At 42.4% G+C, this 13,707-nt stretch overlaps 3 protein-coding genes across 3 annotated transcripts in view; all 3 read left to right on the top strand.

The window, feature by feature from the left end:
* LOC115357911 (solute carrier family 2, facilitated glucose transporter member 9-like) lies at nt 1-6,892 on the top strand. Its single transcript, XM_030049671.1, has 11 exons — nt 1-81; nt 369-529; nt 726-850; nt 973-1,118; nt 1,732-1,864; nt 2,161-2,342; nt 2,431-2,541; nt 3,707-3,808; nt 4,813-4,989; nt 5,432-5,594; nt 6,792-6,892. Exons 1-11 carry the CDS (start codon nt 1-3, stop codon nt 6,890-6,892), a joined length of 1,482 nt encoding a protein of 493 aa, XP_029905531.1.
* clcc1 (chloride channel CLIC-like 1) overlaps nt 6,737-13,707 on the top strand; it is a 26,379-nt gene continuing 19,408 nt past the window's right edge. Inside the window, exon 1 of the mRNA XM_030049872.1 lies at nt 6,737-7,085. The gene's annotated coding sequence lies outside the window, so the exon portion shown is untranslated. The remainder of the gene's footprint in view (nt 7,086-13,707) is intronic.
* The window catches only part of LOC115358070 (chloride channel CLIC-like protein 1), a 7,702-nt gene continuing 1,073 nt past the window's right edge, over nt 7,079-13,707 (top strand). The window contains exons 1-9 of the mRNA XM_030049871.1: nt 7,079-7,285; nt 7,385-7,492; nt 9,077-9,187; nt 9,365-9,586; nt 9,766-9,906; nt 9,994-10,093; nt 10,431-10,528; nt 10,832-10,978; nt 11,357-12,019. Coding sequence (XP_029905731.1) covers nt 7,136-7,285; nt 7,385-7,492; nt 9,077-9,187; nt 9,365-9,586; nt 9,766-9,906; nt 9,994-10,093; nt 10,431-10,528; nt 10,832-10,978; nt 11,357-12,019 — 1,740 coding nt within the window. The 5' untranslated portion in view covers nt 7,079-7,135. The remainder of the gene's footprint in view (nt 7,286-7,384; nt 7,493-9,076; nt 9,188-9,364; nt 9,587-9,765; nt 9,907-9,993; nt 10,094-10,430; nt 10,529-10,831; nt 10,979-11,356; nt 12,020-13,707) is intronic.

The raw sequence follows: 13,707 nt of genomic DNA on the forward strand, positions 1-13,707 counted from the left end.
ATGTCTGCTGCCATCTTTGGCGCCCTGGGATCGTCTTTTCTGTATGGATATAATCTGTCAGTTGTCAATGCTCCTGCTGAGGTGAGTCAAACCAACCATGCACTCTTGAACATGCTTTACACACTTTGCTCACTAGACTGAAAATGATCATCATTAACAATCATAAGATATCATTCTCATATGATACATTTGACATACAGTGTATAATAAGACTTTGGATACTTTTCAGAATTGAATTTCAAAGCAGGTCATTATGCATGTATGAAGTAAACATAGGCAGATGGGAAAAACCCAGCTGAACCGAAACATCACATAAATACAGTTGACTTCTGCAATGATTTCCAGTGTCCTGTGCTCCTTTTCTGCAGTTCATAGCGAACTTCACAAACAAGACGTGGCTCGAGAGGTACGGGATGCCCATTGGAGATGAGACGGCCGATTTACTGTGGTCAGTAACCGTCTCCATATTGGCTATTGGGGGACTGCTTGGAGCAGTTGTGGTCAAATTCCTTGTCCAAATCCTCGGCAGGTAAGTGGAAGAAGTGAATTCAGTGACATGAAATGGATCACTAAAAACAACACCAGAGTTGCATTTTCAAAACAGGATTTCAGAGGAACAGAACACGAAAATACAGCAGGAAGGCAGCAAGGAGACACTGCAGATTGTTTGTTAATGTTTCTTTGTCTCTGTTCCCCCCCTCCTTTGTGCTCCTCTCTCACTGCAGGCGGGGCAGCTTGGTCGTGAATAGCAGCTTTGCGCTGATGGCTGCTCTGCTGCTGGCCTTGGGGGAGAGGGCACGCTCTTTTGAGATGCTCATCATCGGCCGTCTTATCATGGGGGTTCACAGCGGTGAGGTTCTCCTCTACTAAACCAAAGCCTTTTTGGCGTCTGTAGCCATTATGTTTGCAAAGAACAAGTATTATTGACCACAACAGCTTTTGGTTTACACCCATTTACATTTTTCCTCCAAGGTATTGCACTCAGCGCTCTTCCAATGTACTTGGGGGAGATTTCTCCAAAAAGCAGCAGAGGCTTCATTGGTCAGTTCCATGGAATCATGATAAATGTGGGCGTGTTCACTGGCCAGGTGCTGGGACTGCCTGACCTACTTGGCCAGGTAAGTGCTGTGAGGGAGGGGGTAGTTTTGATACATATGCATGGTGTTGATGCTGTGGTCTTCATTTTGTACAAATGAGAATGCACACCAACGGTTGGAGCCAAAGTCAAAAGTTAGATGTGTATTGGCTCCAGTATATGTACATTTTTTATAATGTGTGATTCCATGACAACTAGGGGCCGGGATGTTAGAGCCAAAGTTATGATTTTGACATCACCTTTTATTTTGATGAATTATGCATCAATATGATGAAAGGGGGTGGAAATAGACCCATTATTGTGTTCATGAATTGTTTTGTGCAGACACTCCCCTTTGACAGTCAGCTGATTGAGGCAGTAATTGTGTCAGCTGGTATATAAGAGCTTATTTTTCTATTTTAATCTCAAGCCTTTGCGCACATCATTGGTGAGACCAACTCATTTGTTTGTCGAAAATCTGAAAAATGTAGCACAACGGAGTCCGGGTGAGAAAGGAAATTAAATAAATGAACCCAGGCGTATTCCAAAGAACCAGAGGGGAGCAAATGCCTTGTTTGGAAGTTGCTCTTTTAGGAAGTACTTGATTCACTTTTTGAAATTTTTTCCTGCTGTCTCTGGTGGTGTTGTGATCACAGGAGTCCAGGTGGAACTTCCTGTTTGCCTTCATAGCACTTCCTGCGCTGCTGCAGCTGAGCGTGCTGCCCTTCCTCCCCGAGTCGCCCCGCTACCTGCTGATGGAGAGGAGGGATGAGGCTGCAGCTGAAAAAGGTTTATCGCCTTTCTAATGTCTCGGGCCTTTCTGTGTGGAGTTTGAATGGTAGAAATGTAATAGCAATAATAACATATACAATGATACACAAGCATACATTCGTAAACACATGTGCATCTGCAGAAATACCTGTGTATCAAAATCTGCTATCTGATTATTGAATAAAACGAAATTATATTGTAGTTGTTCAAAAGGTAGAATGTCATGTAAGCTGCTCCTGGTATTAATCTGGCATTTTGTGATGATTGATGTTTGGTTATTGATTCTTTGAAGATTCAAGTTGTCTTTGTGCCAGCCCTCAGGAGGTTCCTGGGGAGAGAGGATGTCTCGCGGGAGCTTGAGGAGGTGCGGGCTGAGAGCCAGAACAACCTGCAGGTCGTCTCCGTCCTGGAGCTGCTGAGGAGCCCGGCCGTCCGCTGGCAGGTCACCACCGTCATCGTCACCATGACCTGCTACCAGCTCTGTGGCCTCAACGCTGTGAGATGCTCAGCACGTCAATATTCTTCTTCACACGGTCCTGGAATATTTCTGTGATGTGTGTTTCTCTTTCGTTCACCCTTCACAGCTGTTTTTCTACACCAATGAGATCCTATTTGATGCTGGCATTGAAGCAAGTGTGGTCCCCTACATCGCTCTGTGCACAGGCGGCATTGAAATCATTTCTTCTGTCGTCTCGGTGAGTATGAAACTGAATTTTAAACCACATTTAATCAGGCAATTTGTCTACGAACACACTCCTATTTGCAGCATCAGTGGTTGCAGTTACAAGACAAGGCAAACACACACTGTACTGTGTGTTATGTGACCTAGAGTGTGTGGATACCCGACCCGAACCCATCGGGTCTGGACAGGTCAAAAATTTTGAAATTATATTCGGATTCGGTCACATCAGCATTATGTTAGTGAAAAATGATGGACCTACTGTCTGTTCTGGGCAACTTCCTGTATAGTACTGGAGTTTACATGATGGCACTGAAGGCAACACATGGGCTATTTCAGGAGGTAAATGTAACCCAATGGAGGACGAGCAAAATCTCGGCCTCAGATCGGGTTCAGACAGAAAAAAAAGAATGCCTGTCAGGTTTGGGTCGGGGTCGGTTACCATGCTCTCGGGCTCGGGTCGGATTCGGACAAAAACATGCAGCCTGATCCGCACTCTAATGTGCCCCACCAAGACTTTCACAACTGAGTGAGGGATCTGAAAATGCAATCTCTTCGAACTAAATCCACCTTTAAAGACTTAAAAATTGTTTTAAAAATAGTTATTGTACATTGCATTCCTGGTTCCTTTTTGGGTTGTGTATTTTTATACACACATTTTCAGCAACTGAAAACATCAGTGCCAAATCAAGTTTTCTCTACAGATTCACCATTTTCCACATTTTTCACCTCTCAGCAGTCATACGAGGTGAAAGCGATTGCAGAAAAGGCATAGATACATATTTTTCCATGGATAGAAATCTCAATAGACCAGAACGCAATGAAGCAATAGCTTGTGTATTTATCACCCATTATCAAATTCATTTGATATCAAATTCAATTGATCCATTATCAAATTCATTTGATAATGGATCCATTATCAACCAATTATCAACTTCATTTGATAATGGATTCTGGGAAATGTAGGTATTCATTAACTTAAACAAGGCCAGGTGAACTGAAGGAGGTGGGTACATTAAAAAGTACATTACAACACCTAATCACAAAATGTAGGAGTTTTTCACAATGTAAGAGTGTCAAAGGGTGATTTATTTTCCTTTTTAACATAACAGCTGAGAAGAGGAGATTTTGACAGCAGTGCTATAAGCTGCTGCATGTCCTTATCCATGTTTCTCGTGCAGGGTCTTCTTATTGAGCGTGTGGGACGCAGACCCCTGCTCATACTTGGTTTCTCTGGAATGGCGGTGGGCTTTAGTGCTCTCACTGCATTTCTCAATTTGCAGGTAAAAAAAACATTTTTTATCATCAATCGAAGACATATTCTTGCATACACACGCTCACATGCTGTATACACTCTCTCTCACACACATACAAGGGCAAAGTATTTGCTATTGAAAGCAAAAGGGCTATCCACACGGTGCCCAGGCTTCCGCCCTCCATCGGCACTCATTGGCCTTTGTACCTGGGTTACTTACCAGAAATTTAAACAGTGTCGTATTATGACCTACTGATGACTAATCACTGCTCCACTGCTGTTTCCCAACAGGACAGAGCACCATGGATGCCCTACCTAGGTTTTGCCTGTATATTGGCTTCAATTGCCTCATTTGCTCTTGGTCCAGGTAATGGTGTGGATTCTCAGTTTTGTCTCTCCTCACAAAATGTTAATATTATAGAGCTGGATTATGAAATTGCATTCTAAGGATGTGCTGAGATTAACAGGGTTACTATGGCATGTAAACACCATATCCCATTTTCTGATGTTAGGGTTAGGGTTAGGTAATGTTTCCTTGAGAATATCCAGGGGATATTATTTGGATATGAAGACTGATAGAAACTGAGGTTAGACTTGGCCTTGGATTAATTATCAGATGTCGACCACTGAGTGTCATCCACAGCCAATATCACTGATGTGATATTGATATAGCTGTGATCCCGGTGTGATCATATCTACATAAACAGCCTTTTTTTTTTTTCTTTTAATTGTGTCTTCATAAAGGCCTGAGTTTTCCCCCACCATAGAATAGCTGGTGGTAACTTTGTTTGAATGTGTTTGACTGGGGTTTAATGAGTTACCAACTTTCAGAAATTTAGTAGTATGGGTTTCAGTGAATTGAATCCAACTGAACCCAATTGAACCCTAATATAAAGAGATATGAGCTAATATCTTGAATATAATATTCTGAGTGTATTACGTCAGTGTAAGCTGACTTTTGCACTTCTTTGTGTACAGATTGCACAACTTGTGAGCATGTAGGTCCAGCTCTCTGTGTGGGCACCTATGCAGGTTTTCCAGCACTGTGTATTCACACACGTGATGCTTTCCTCTCTTCCAGCCGGGGGTGTTTTCATTCTCACCAGTGAACTGTTTGATCAGTCCTACCGACCTGCTGCCTTCATGATAGGGGGTACCGTCTTATGGCTGTCCAACTTCACAGTGGGCCTCGTGTTCCCTTTCCTGCAGGTGTGTGTTTGTGTGTGTGTGTGTGTGTGTGTGTGTGTGTGTGTGTGTGTGTGTGTGTGTGTGAGAGAGAGAGAGAGAGAGAGAGAGAGAGAGGAATAAAGTGAGAACTTTTCATTTGCTTTCTGTCATTCTGCGCTCATTGCCATCCCCGCTTTGTAATGCCTTTTTGCTTCAACAGACCTTTTTGCACAGCAGGTAAATTGAGGTGTTACTAATAACATTAATTAAGCTTCTGTTCCATTTAATTGTGCCTGAGCCTCTGCAGCGAGCTCTGTTAGACCTAAATGGAACAGAGCCTTAATCAATTATTGCTGTGGAAAAAGGCCTGTATTTCTTGAAGAAGGTTAGGGTTTTTTCAGTAGTGCTTGCATCAGCTTCTTTAAGTGTCCGATTCATCTGTATTTTTCTCTAATTCACCAAACTGATTTTTGTGTTTGTGCAGGAGGCTCTAAGCACCTATGTCTTCCTGGTGTTTGCGGCGGTGTGCACGCTTGCAGCTGTGTATCTCTGTTTATTCCTCCCCGAAACCAAAAATAAAACCTTTGCGGACATCAGTCAAAGCTTTGCAAAGAAAAAGATTCCTCTGACGACAGCAAGACTGGACGGTCAGTCGCTTCGCAGACTTAAAAAGAAGATAAGAAGTTACGGATGCCTGTCACATGGTGTGTAACTTGCACTGGTAATCTCAGATGAAGACGACATTTTGCATGCAGATGATTTCTTGGGTCAAAGTTCACACCATTCAGATTACTCATGAAGGTCATGATGTGTGTTACATGTCATCAACTCTCTCCCATCTTCCCTGCTGTGTAATAAAGGAAAATTGACATCAAAATCTTTCACTCGTTTGGATCAGAGTGGATGAAGGCAACATGATTTCACTGTGAAAAGTGAGATGGACAGCTGGAGGCTTATTGGCGTTGACCACAAAAACGTTTTTTGGAGTTTCAATGGTGCTTCGAAATAACATTTAAAGTCAAAAAACACTTTGAAAACATGGCAAGCAACAATCATATCTGCTGGATGAAACACAGCAGCAGGATTTGTGAGCTGTTGTGAGCAGAAAAGAGCGTCCAGTGGAAGACAAGCATCATGAAGACTGTCAGTCACCTGTGTGCTCCTGTGCTGACCATTTGCACTGATCTCTGTACATATTAGACATTCTCACTGTACTCAAATACAGAACAAATATCTTTAAATACATTCATAAAAGCAGTGTTTGTACAGTTCCCATTCATTTGTATTTATGTACATTTTTAAACTGCAAGTCTAATTTTTGCTATTTTTTCTTTTACTTATTTTTTTACTTCTCTCTCTCTCTCTCTCTCTCTCTCTCTCTCTCTCTCTCTCTCTCTCTCTCTCTCTCTGTGTGTGTGTGTGTGTGTGTGTGTGTGTGTGTGTGTGTGTGTGTGTGTGTGCATACAGTGCATGTGTTTGTGTAATTCTAACAGCAGCTCCTCTGCTAATGTACACTTTGTTTTTATTTCACATTTGCTCTGGCCCCTTTGAATATTTATTGAGGAAGTTGTCTGTGTTTTTTTTGTTAATTTTCTCAGCATCAAATATTGAAAATATAGAGTATTGTTTGAGTTTTAAAATAAACTGGCTTAATGGAGAGGATTTAGTGTCTCCCTATCGCCCTCTCTCTCTCTCCTGGCTCTAACTGGAACAGGGAACTGCTGCTACCCTCACTCGACACCAGGTGGCGGTAAAGCTACTTAAACCCGCCGTAAACCCAACAAGAAGAAGAGGATGTTCACCCCCAGTCAATAACAGACATACTTGTTTGATGTTGTCCGCAGGCACAATTGGAAGTGAAACTCTGTTGACTGTTAGCTTTACTCTCCGTGGCCTGAACACCGTGGAGCGCAGCAGGTTGTTGACCCAGCATTGCCACACGTAACTCTGCGCGGCCGTAACTCTGACATTACCCTGGCTAGCGACGTTAGCTACCTTTAGCTCAGCTTTGTTTTGATGCCGTACAGTAAGTCAGCTTAACGCTATACCTCTGTGCAGCTGGATGGTCATCGTCGCTTTGCTGGGAGTGTTGAGTTTGTGTACACTATGCTTTAATGGACACGGGGCTCCTGAGAGAAGTGAGCTAGCCGGCTTGCATCGTTTGCTAGGTGGCGGCTGAGCCCGGAAAATGTTGCAGCGCTCCGTCAGGATGCACCTCATTGTCCTGGTATGCAGCATGGCACTGTCTGCACTGGGACAAGCGGAGGACGACTGGATCGACCCGTACGACATGCTCAACTACGATGCAACCACCAAAACAATGAGAAAGCCTCCCGAGGTGAGGTGCGATTCATCAGTACAGGAACATGTTCATAGATATGTTAGCCCAGGCTAACCACATGGTTTGTAACACACGGTGGGTATGTTTGCTCCACAGCCCGTAAACTATCCCAATGTGCCAACGACAAGAAGACAGTATAGTGAGGACTCCGACCCAGCTGGGCTGACAGCGTGTCACCAACAAGTAGCTGTGTTACAGAGAGAGGTTAGTGATAAGAGGCTCTGTGTACACTTCCGCGTGGACCAGGAACTCTGCTCAGGTTCACAAACAAGTGAACCTGAAAAATCATTGTAATCAAAATTGTTTATGTGTCTTGTTGACAACACTTATGCCATATCGTGATGGTACAATATCAAAAATCCCAATCATATATAGTTTATTGTCATGATAATATACCACTGATTCTTGAGAATTTGGATAAATCACGTCCCACTAAGAAAAATGCTATTTCTGCTGGAAATTTACAACATTTTAATGAATAAAAAGAATCAAGGGAATAATCAGGGGGTCCTTTGCACATTTGTAAGGTTCTTTTATAGGTTTATTTTTAATTTGTATTAATTTAATGATTATATGTTGGCCCATGGCCTACAAAACCAGTTGTCCTCGGATAGGAGATAATCATTTCAACTTGGTTAAAACAACCGAAAGTAATAATTTCATTGAATAATATCTTTACCACATGAAAGAGTACATCATAATATGTATTAGAAACTACAAACGATGGGTTTTGAACAATATTTACTATTATTTTGTGGTTGCTCAAAATGTGTCCCAGATATTCGTCACCACCGTCAGATATTTATTTAAAAAATAATAATAAAAAAACTACAAGGTCAATTACATTTCTGAGGATCCCTTTTCAAACCTTCAGCTCTACTGCATGCTTCAAGACCGCTCAGGCTCCTGGAAGTTTTCTTTTTTCTCTTAAATCTCTTCATATTTTTGGACACTGCTACTGTCACAACCATAAATTGTCAACACCGTTACTTCTGTATAAAAAATATTAAATTAGATTATGGAATAAATGTATGCTTTTTAAGAAGAGGTCTGATGCAGGTAGCAACAGGGCGAAAACAAGCTGGCTAATGTGAACAACTCATGCTTATCATGTGAAAGAGCAGGTTTTTGTCACCACCGTCAGATGTCACCACCGTCAGGTTTTCTGTGTGACGGTGATGACTGAAGTCTGAAAAATGCTTATAACAGAGCTCAGGATTGTTACTTTTTATACCAAATAGTTAAATAAAGTTGTTAAGCAAGAAGCCATTGACTTGAGTGATATAAATTTTGGAACTGTATGTTTTAATGAGGCGACTGTCACCACCGTCAGATTAGTGTCACCACCGTCAGAGGCAGCTATATTGGTTTTAAATGAATATGCTTACAATATGTTTCTTTGGTGCTGTTGAATTATTAAAGTAATAGTCTCTTTAATACAAAAATATGTTTTTCAAATTAAAAAAAAAACATTGCGGTGACGGTGTTGACAAAAACAAAGTAGCCTAATAACTGGAAAAACCTATTTTATGAAAAAAATGCAAAATGAGGAGGTTGCACCGGTACATTGCTGAACAGCCAAGACCTTGGCCTATAATGATATACCTTCAGATTTTGTAATTTAACGCACTTTTTTTTTCAAAATTAAAACCTGTTTTATCCAAATTCCCAAGAATCAGTGATACAATACTAATATAATACCCAGCCCTAACCTCTACCATGCACAACAAAAAGGCACTTATCTGTTATGGGATCAAAAGATATTTGAAAAAATGTGCTCTCATGCAGATTGAAGATCAGAAGAAGAAACTCACAGTGCTGTCACAGCAGCCCACATGCAATCCTGTGTTCAGGCGATTCCTCACCAGGCTCCTGAAGGAGATAGAACGAGTTGGTCAGGTAGGTTTTCATTTATTTCATTTGGGGTGTGCATTAGTATGTGTGTGATGGTGGTGTTGGTTATATGTAGGGGGAACACTGTTTAGTGAGTAGTATCACAGTGAAAACTTTTTCAACAAAAACATGGTAGAGATATTGCACCTGTCACTTTGGTCATCTGCCCCCTTTTCTCCACAGCCCACAGACCACAAGGACGTCCACTATGATGCCAAAGTGAGGCTGTCCAAACAAGCCGTGATGGAGATCCGAAAGCTTCTGGAAGGTGAAGACAGCTGGAGAACGGGGGCGTTGGATGACGCTGTGAGCCAGATCCTGGTGGATTTCAAACCACATGACTACGAGGCCTGGAGGTGGCATTTTGAGGACACTTTTGGCGTGGAGGTTGACACGGTCCTGAAGGTGAGCTCGCTCTCTAGTGCTGTATAGTGTCCGGACCCACACCACTGCACACTGGGTTATTTTAATGCTGTTCATTTTTTTATGCCGCATGCCGATGTTTATTTCCCATCCCGGAGAAGTCCAAAATCAGTTTGCCACTTTGTGAAGTCAAAGTTGTGTTCTCTTCTATTTGTTTCCAGGTGTGTTTGTGTGTTTTGGTCATAGTGGCCATCATCTGCACTCAGCTGTGGTCAGTGGTCTCCTGGTTTGTCCAGTTCAAGAGAATGTTTGCCATCTGCTTCTTCGTCAGTATCGTTTGGAACTGGTTTTATCTGTACAAGGTAAAAATATTTCTTTGGCTTGCTTGACCTTCACTGAGTGCTTTTTTTTTGCCAAAAAAATGTATCCTGCAAATGTCTCTCTGTCAGATTGCCTTTGCTGAGCATCAAAACAACGTGGTGAAGATGGACAGCATCTATCAGAAATGCACTGGCATGAGGAGGATTGACTGGACCGATAGCTTGAAGGGTAAGCTACTCTTAAAGGTGCACCACAAATTACACATAGTAATGATTGTGATAATAATGGTCATGCCTGTGTTTGAACCCATCTGAATGAATTGCATTTTAGATGCTTAGCTGCATATTGACACTTAAGGACCTGCTGTTTGGAATTTGGAAATATTATTATTTTTTAACCTAATGCAGAACATAAAGCAAATTTAAAAAAAAAAGGAAAGCAGGAAGGAAAAAACATATATTAGACATAATGAAACTAAAATCACTCAAGTATGCAATTGTAGATGCCTCCCATAAACGACATTTGGTTTGTATTTGAGTAATTTTGCTTAAACTTGGCACTGCAGAGTGGTTCAGAAGCACCTGGACTCTACAGGATGACCCCTGTAAGAGATACTATGAAGTCCTGATGGTCAACCCCATCCTGCTGGTACCTCCAACCAAGGTAAGTCAGTGTGATGGTGCCCACCTGTTTGAGTGCCTGGACAACAACACCCAGCGTTTGCTATTGTCGATATTCTAAGTATCAAAGCATCAAATTGTCAGAATGTTGTTTGTATAATACATAGTGTTTGTGAGCATGTTTTGAGGAAATAGACTGAACAATGTACACTTTATAATGCCGTTCTCCAAGTCAACATACACGGTCCTCCATAAGCATGAGCACAGATCTTAAAAGCAGATTTGAAGTGTTGGAGCTGATATCTATAGGGAAATGGTGTAAGACAACGGTTTTCTCTCCGTTCAGGCCATATCAGTCACGATCACAACCTTCATCACGGACCCGATGAAGCATTTTGGACAGGGGATCAGCGAGTTCCTCCGAGCCCTCCTCAAAGACCTGCCAATCACCCTGCAGATCCCTGTTCTTCTCACGATTGTGCTCTCCATTGTGGTAAGTAACATGGAATTTCCATGTTAACAATGTGGATTTGCACCTTTGATAAAGCGTAATAAATCAATGAATTTACTACTTAGTATTAGTTGTCAAGGCATTATGTAATGATGCTGCTGCCATGCAATGTGTCATTAGAAACAACCTAACAGATGGAGACCTACAGGGCTGTATATCCCCAGTAGGACTGGTCAACAACTTCTCCAGTACCAAGTGTCAGGACAGGGCTTCTTGTGGTTGCATTGCGTCTTCGTATTTACTTAAGATGTGCACAGACTCTCTATCTATATGCATTTCTCATGTAAATTGTACAGATGGCCACTGCCAGGCTCCTCAGCCAGGCTGTCAGTGTTGGTGAAATAATTTTTTCTTCCACAGGTGTGTATGTATGGAGGTGTGCAAGCAGTTTTCCAGCATGGCATCACTGCACCATTACGCCGTCGTCGAAGGGGCCCCCCTCCTCCACCACTGGAGCAGCGCCAGCCTCAGCCTCTCCGCCTGAGGAACGAAGACCAGGACTACTTGGCAGGCGGAGATGTCCCTCAACACATCCCAAGAGCCCGAGCCAACCAGGGCAGACCAGACAGGCCTCATGTCCGTCAAAGGCGGGCTAATGGAGTGAGGGAGGAGCGTGCCAGGGTGAATGTGGAGACCCTGCGCACTGTCAGCCAGCTCTACGGCGAGGACGTGCCTGACGCTCATCAGGCAGAGGAGGATCCTGACACAGAGCAGCCAGAGAGCCTCTCTGCCTCTGACAGTGACTCTCAGACTGAGGGACATTCAGACGACCAGCAGGAGAGGCTCAGAGGAGCTAGTGCTAGCAATGCAGGCAGGGACCTGCAGGTGAAACGCACTGAAGCCAAAGCAAAGCCAGCCCCTGCTAAAGCAAAACCCACTGAACCAAGTTCAGACTTATCACAAGCAAGAGCTAAACCTTTGACCACGAATGCAAACAAATCCCAAGCTCATAACAGAGATAGTAACACAGCGGCTGAGAGGCCAGCGGGGCTGTCACAAACAGCAGCAGACAGTGATGCTCAGGTAAGTTCCCTTTAAAATACACACGTCACAACATGTGTCTTTTACCATACGAATACCAATATCAAATGATGGGTCTTTGAAAAATGACAATGAAGGCACTTTTCTGTTGTTTTTTTTAAATGCTTCAGCAGTGTACATGCGTTAAAGGGACAGTGATTCAGATGCTGCATAAATTGGTAAATAACTATTGTGGATGTTATGTTTCTGGCATAATTTTTACACTAGCTATTCTCCAGTCCTTTTACCATTTTTTGTTGTTGCCATCATAGGTTCACAGCTTGTCTCGTCCTTATGCATGTGTTATAGCTCTCTAAATATCTCTCAAGAAGGCATGTTTTTGGGGGGGTCACCACATCATTCATCTTAGCTTTTTTTTTTTTTTTTATTTAACAAAAATAAATTACATGAATTGTCAGTGCAGAGGTTCTTATCAGGTATACCTGATCAGGCATACCTGTGTAAACTCAGGCAAGCCTTGGGATTATATTTCCTTTACATCCACATCCTTTACATTTCCTTTACAGCATTTTATGTTTTTCCACTTGCTCTTAAATGAATGTCATCATGTGTATCAAAGGATGTTTTAAACCTGGGCCTTGTGTTCCTTGTTTTGCCGTCATGATCATTGTGTCAGTATTACATCACTTCAATTTATTATCAACCCTTGCCTAAAACATGTATATATTGTGGCATCATTTGACTTAGCATGAGTGAGACCCTCAATTACTTTGCTGCTTTCAGTGCATGTCCAATGTTCTATAATTAATAAATCAGTTAATTTGGATTTGTGTTTTAAATAAATGCAGAAGCTGAATCGTAAAATTAGAAAATTTGACTACATGTATTATAACGTTATAAAAGCAGCTGAGCGCTCTGTCAAACAAGCCAAAAAATGAACTCATCTACACAGAGCATGCATGTCCAGAAATGTATGTGCGAATCACCAGTTATTTAATCATCCCTGCCAAGATTCCCATCAGCTGGCATTTCTAGTTAGTGAAAAATGAGGAAAAATGTAGAGTAAAATTGTAAACCGTTTGGAAAAGAATTGTGGCCATATTGTCCAGCTCTAATCACAAGAAGGTTATTTAGGAAGCAGGCGGGCACAAGCAGGAGACAAGTCAGGCAACATCAAGAACCCCCCCAGCTAAAGCAATACAAGCCTGTTCCTCTACTTCTTCACACATAACTGGAAAGGAGCAGCAAATTAGGAGCTAATGAGGTGTGTGAGCAGCTTAAGAATCAGAAAGGCTGTTACTACTGGCATGTCTCGACAGTTCTTAAGTGAAGCTGAAACCACATCAAGCTCCACTGTGAAGTAACTTCTGAACACAATGAGCACGTTTACATGCAGACCTTATTCCTGTATTAACCGGAATATTCGCAATATTCCGGTTGCGCACGTGTCATGTAAACACGCACCGAACCCGATTAAGGTCATATTCCGGTTGGAGAGAATTCCGAATAAGCCCCCTGGAATATTCCTGTTCCAACCGGAATATTGGGGCATGTAACCACCTTAGTCGGAAAACTCCCCGAACCGGAATATTCAGTCGCGACTGCGCATGTTCGACTCACAAGGAATCCCGTGGCGTCTTTGTTGCTATGGTTACCTGCAAGCGGGGAAAACGGCAGGGCGAACAGCAGCAAGAGCCAGGAGACTGCAGTCCGCCTTCAGCTAATGAAAG

This window comes from Myripristis murdjan, chromosome 4, assembly GCF_902150065.1.
Source record: "Myripristis murdjan chromosome 4, fMyrMur1.1, whole genome shotgun sequence".
NCBI lineage: Eukaryota > Metazoa > Chordata > Actinopteri > Holocentriformes > Holocentridae > Myripristis > Myripristis murdjan.

Coding starts and splice junctions, on each gene's coding strand:
- LOC115357911 (XM_030049671.1), top strand. CDS start 1: ATGTCTGCTGCCATCTTTGGCGCCCTGGGATCGTCTTTTCTGTATGGA. Junction 851..972: donor TATCATGGGGGTTCACAGCG/GTGAGGTTCTCC, acceptor TTTTCCTCCAAG/GTATTGCACTCAGCGCTCTT. Junction 2,343..2,430: donor AGCTCTGTGGCCTCAACGCT/GTGAGATGCTCA, acceptor CACCCTTCACAG/CTGTTTTTCTACACCAATGA.